General features: G+C 45.8%; 1 protein-coding gene across 2 annotated transcripts in view; it reads right to left on the bottom strand.

Annotated features, from left to right (window-relative positions):
• The window catches only part of HAO1 (hydroxyacid oxidase 1), a 66,338-nt gene that overhangs the window by 6,834 nt on the left and 54,007 nt on the right, over positions 1 to 5,497 (bottom strand). Inside the window, exons 6-7 of one of the 2 annotated variants that reach the window (XM_019516212.1) lie at positions 2,309 to 2,467; positions 2,050 to 2,119 (exon numbers count right to left, since the gene is read on the bottom strand). In XM_019516212.1, the coding sequence (XP_019371757.1) occupies positions 2,050 to 2,119; positions 2,309 to 2,467 (229 nt within the window). The remainder of the gene's footprint in view (positions 1 to 2,049; positions 2,120 to 2,308; positions 2,468 to 5,497) is intronic. The other variant, XM_019516213.1, reaches the window with a different exon arrangement.

Here is a 5,497-nt window from a genome sequence, read left to right on the forward strand (position 1 = left end):
CTTCTAGCCCCTTACATTCTACCCCCTTATGCCCCTTAGGGCTCAGGCGTCTGTCAACATACCTGGACATCACTCTCCTTCCAGCCTCTCACTAGGCCTTGCTTGTTCAGGCCTTGGGCCTCAGGCCTCCATGTTGTTGCCCAAACCTGTTGCTTTTCTCTCAGGGTGTGCTCCCTTAGCCTTTCCAATCCATAGGGTCACCCGCAAGGCAGTGGGGGCTGAGGCTTTCTGGTGCCCCATACTTGCCTTTCAGTAGGGAAGCACTAGTGTGGAATTTTCTGGGGATTGCCCTGCCACCAGCAGCCCTACCACACTATCCACCCCAGTAGGGCATAGTTTTAGGTGATTCTCCAGAACCATGGCAGGCCTACCTGCCCTGGTCTTTCCTTGCCCCTGTGGGCTCCTGGGTGTTCTCCTGGGGCTGCTTACTCCACTGCAACCTCCATCCCAAAGACTGTGCTCAGTCACTAGCCTCTCTCTCTCATACCCCCTTAGAGGAAGCCTCCCCTCAGGAGGCTGGGCTTCAGCCTCTGTCATTGCAGCCTGCATGCTGGTTGACCCCTACCCTCTTTCAGCTATGAACCTCCCCCACCCCAAGGGGATCTTCAGCCCCTTCTAAACCCTGACCCCACCTCCAGACCAGTCAGGGTGCCAGATGGGTCTCCACAGCCCTGGCCTTCCCCTTGTGGTGGACTCCTTCAGCCTTTTGGCCCTGACCCCCTTGCATTGGCTAGTCAAGGGGTCAGAAGGTCAGCCTGGCAGCCACTGACCTCCCTACTTGAGAGGGGTCATCATCCCCCCTTCCCTGGGCCCCACCATACAGTCACCACCCCAAGCTGGGCTGGCCTAGAGCCCCAGAGATCTTGCATGAGTCCATTACTTAATTGGGCTCACCTGAGCCCCTGGCCTCACCCCTGCCAGTTCTAATCAGGGGCTCGCCTAGTTGCTGTGTAGGCCCACAGCTCTAAGCCCCTTTCTAGGCTGGACCTTGCTCTCCCTAGGCCCATAACCTTCTCCCTGGGGCTTGGGACTCCACTGGGCCCCTAGGAACCTCTTCCATCCCCATAGTTCCTACCCGGAACCTCCAGATGTTCCTGGGAGCAGAGGAGCTCCAGCTAGACAATGTTAACTTGGCAGCATCCCTGCAGCAGCCACCACACACCTCCCTGCTTAAAATCCTTCCAGGTGGAGGTAGGTGGTGTATCTCTCTGCTGCTTCCCTCGCAGGCTCCTCTGTAGCCTGCAAAAGCCCTCATAGTGGCAAGCACCCCAACAGTGCTCCACCACAAACATACCATTCTGATGACTTAGCTTGATCTTCAGGATGGGGAATTTTACCATATGAATTTACCTGATTCCTGTATGGAGCCCAAAGCTTGTGCTTGGTCTAGGGTGGATCTTTTAGGAAAATATTGAGGCCTCATTCAAAGACTTCTGGTGATGGAGAATTTACTACCCCTCTCTGTGTGGTCTTTCAGTGGTAAATTATATTCCCCGTTAAAAACACACTACCCCTGTCCACTTAGTCTCTCTGGGACTTGGTCCCTCATCAGAAAAACAGGATTACAGCACTCCCTTCATTGAATTCAACCCTGTTCAGTTCTCTTCCAAATAGCAACTTCAGTAGAGCCACACAACTATAGGGGGCAGAAAGTATGCTTCACCTGATAAAACAAGCTATCCTGATGGCCCAAAGCAGGATAAATTAGGTCTACCAGGAGCATTTCAAAACAGAACCTGTGAACCTTTGCTTGCTATGCAGTTCACCATATGCATAGATCCACCATGCCCCCTCCTCTTCCCAAGCCATAGACCATGTCTGTTTCTTGGGCTCAAGTCAAGGGATAAGGTTACTGCTACATGAATGCTAAAATGCAGTTCCTGCAAATCTACTGCAGTGAGAGAAAGTGAATATGTGTGGCACTTCCTTCTACACATAAAGACACAGAAATAATTGTTTCCACTGTTCTCAAAGTTCCTTTGAGATGAAAGCTGTGATAAAACAGTAGGCAGCAATAGTGATGTCAGGAAGTAAGTTTCTACGTCTCACCAGAAAGGGCCATTGCTAAATGGAGTTCTTCCTTCAGCATCTGAAGAACCTCCTTTGCTCCTTCTTCACCCTAGCAGATTAGAAGACAAAACACTGTAGAAGAATACCTAACTCAAGATTAAACCTTGCCTAGCTTTTGAGTGCATGACATCATACCTTAAATATGCTTTTAAATTACTTTTTGGGAATAATTGATGTATCTATACATGCTCATTTTTTAAAAGGCCAGTTCAAGATTCAGTGAATTTTGCTGGATTACCTGATAAACCAAGCCCCAGATGATAGGTCTTCCAATGAACACAGCCTTAGCACCAAGAGCTAACGCCTTAAGAACATCTGTGCCTTTTCTTACACCACCATCAAGGAACACCTCCACCTTCCCTGCCACAGCCTCCACAATTTCAGGCAACACATCAATCTAGAAAAGCAAGAACAGGAATGTGGCAAGTTCATTATTTGATTCTTGAACAAGCTAGTATATGTAGGACACAAGTTTAAAGATATTAAGCACGTGCACAGTTAAGGTGATTGTGGGACATATGAAACTGAATAATCATGCACACACAAAGGTCATATTTGCAAGGTGATTTACATATGCATGTTGCGTAAATTCTTATTCATTTTGAATACAGACCCAACTACAGGAGGTCACTGTACATATACATAACAGAGAGTCCCTATCCTGAAAATGTTACTGTGAGGACTGATGGAAAACTTTCCATTTCTCCATTAACTGATGTTACAATGAAAGGGAAATTCTTGCTAAAAAAAATTCCATTTTTGGAAAGAAAAATTTGGTTTTAATTGAAAGCCAAAGCATTTTTATTTTTTCAACCAATATCTAAAACAATGTATGTATGTGTGCCTACATATTTTGTAAATGTTGATGGAATCCTTTTCAAACATACTCCACTCACTATCTATCTAGCAAGATATATAGGAAGGCAGACAGACAAAAATAATTTCTAACTTATAAATGAGAACTGGGGCAGAGAGATTAAATAATTTGTCCAAAATCATATAAGACATGTGAAGAAGAAACAGTCCACCAGTAGTCAGTTCCAGAGCAGTACACACTACCCACAAGACCTTCATTCCTATCATGCCTAACTATTCAAGATGAGCAGAAGACAGTCATTGGAAAGTCAATTACTACAGAGGCTGAAATTACTCTGCCATAGGAGGACAAAAATGGATACAAATGTATGCCTTCTCAAACATGAATGTAATTCATTCCTTTTTAATGGATAAAAATGACTGGAGGTGGAGGGGAAAGGAGCTTTGAAAGTGCAGTTAGTTTTTAAATTTGGATTCAAATTTTCTTTAACTTTGGCTATTGATATGAACACCCCTTTCCCCCCCCCCTCCCCCCACCCCTTTTGGTTTTGTTTCCTTGCCAAACATCTTCTGGATCTACTTCCATACACAAACCACTCTTTCTACATCCTGACAAACTGCATCAACATAGGAGTGCTGTAATTACTAAGGTATGATGCAAGCCATAATTAAAACATATATTTCTTCAATGTGTAACTGGACACTAAAAATATTAATCAGGTTGGGTTCAAGTCACATTTTGAGAATGCATCAAATTAAAGCAAATTATTATTTTTCAAAAGTAGAAACACTTAAGTGTGTTCTAAGACAGCTATTTATATTATGAAAATTGCATTATAAAATATATCCCACTTTTGTTATGAAGGGTACATACAGACATTCAGGAAAGTTAGAGGAAAGTTAGATTGAGTTAAAAATGGCCATCCAATATAAGGTAAGTTGGGAAGGGGGGCTGGCAGGAGGGGTAGGGGGCAAGTGAGGTCCATGGAGCGGGATTGGGGGGATTGCGGGGCTAGTAGAGTCCACAGGAAAGACGATAGGGTCTGCAGAGGGGTTTGGGGGTATAGGCAGGCTCTCCCCACAACCAGGCCAGGGGCAATTTTTATCCCCCTGACCCCTACCACCCCTAGGCAAAAACCTCCACTTCCCCTCCAGAAAATGTATCCTCCATCCCACCTGACCCACCCGCCACCTCCAACTTGCTTCAGTTGGCTCCTGGCACTGGCAAATGCCAGTCAAACTGGCACCAGGAGAAGCTTACAGGATGGGGGAGTTTGGCAAGCTCAGTGGGGGAGGATGCTGACTAGTCCACAGCTGGCACGGGATTGTCCATGTGGGGGCGGGATTACAAATAGCCCAGTACCATAGAAGCAGGTAGGAAAAGCACAGCCTAGGAGCTATGCTGAGAAGCATATAGAATTTCAGTTAAATCGGTCTTGTTTAACCTAATCTAATTTAAACTAATGGAGGTAGCAGTAACTTAGATCAGATCAGCCATTTTAGACTGATCTAAACTTCCTGAAGTTCTGTACAGTTCACAGCTAGATCCCTAAGTTTAGTCAATATAAGTGTAAGGTTCGCACCTGGGTGAAATAAGTTAAATCAAGTGGCCATTTTTAATGCCATCTAACCTCCTCCTAACCTCCCCAAACATCTGTACCTAGCCATGGAGTCCAATGAACAGACCAGAAGGTTCTACACATAGAGCTTTAATGCTTCCTTCTCTGTGCTGAAATAGTAAAAAGAAATAGTTTGTAATAATTTTTCAGTAAATTTTCACCTCTATTGCAGTTGACCAAACACAATTAGATTTCAAAATTCTTCAATGTACTTCTTATTCAAAATTATATATTAATTTCTTCACAATGTTTTAATAAGTGGATCTTATATAGATAAACAGATTCATAGATTTCATTGACATTTGGGCTGGAAGGGACCCCAGAGGGTCATCGAATCCAGCCCCCTGCCCCAGGGGCAGGAAGTCAGCAGGGGTCATAGGATCCCAGCAAGATAAGCATCCAACTGTGTCTTGAAGGTGTTCAAAGTGGGTGCTTGAACCGCCTCTGGCAGCAACCTATTCCAAACCCGGGGGGCTCACACAGTAAAGAAGTGGGTACCGAGCCCTGGGGTACCCCACTACCCACATCCCTCCAGGTCGAAAATGACCCATCCACTACCACTCTCTGGGTGCAGCCCTCCAGCCAGTTGCTGACCCAATTGATTGTGTGGGTGTTGACACCACAGTCCCCCAGCTTCTTAATGAGAACAGGGTGAGAGACGGTGTCGAAGGCCTTCTGAAAGTCCAGGAAGACTATGTCCACTGCTACCCCTGCATATAATGACTTGGTGATCTGATCATAGAAGGCCACCAGGTTGGTCTGACAGGACCTGCCGCTAATGAACCCGTGTTGGTTGCCCCCAAGTATGATCTCCCCTGCTGGCCCCTCGTGGATATGTGTCAGAATAATTTTCTCAAAAAGCTTGCCCAGGATCAAGGTAAGACTAACTGGCCTATAGTTTCCCGGGTCCTCCTTCTTCCCCTTTTTGAAAACGGGAACCACGTTGGCCCTCTTCCCATCCTCTGGCACCACACCAGAGCACCACAAGTGCT

Source organism: Gavialis gangeticus, unplaced genomic scaffold, assembly GCF_001723915.1.
Source record: "Gavialis gangeticus isolate Ggan-Ray unplaced genomic scaffold, GavGan_comp1, whole genome shotgun sequence".
NCBI lineage: Eukaryota > Metazoa > Chordata > Crocodylia > Gavialidae > Gavialis > Gavialis gangeticus.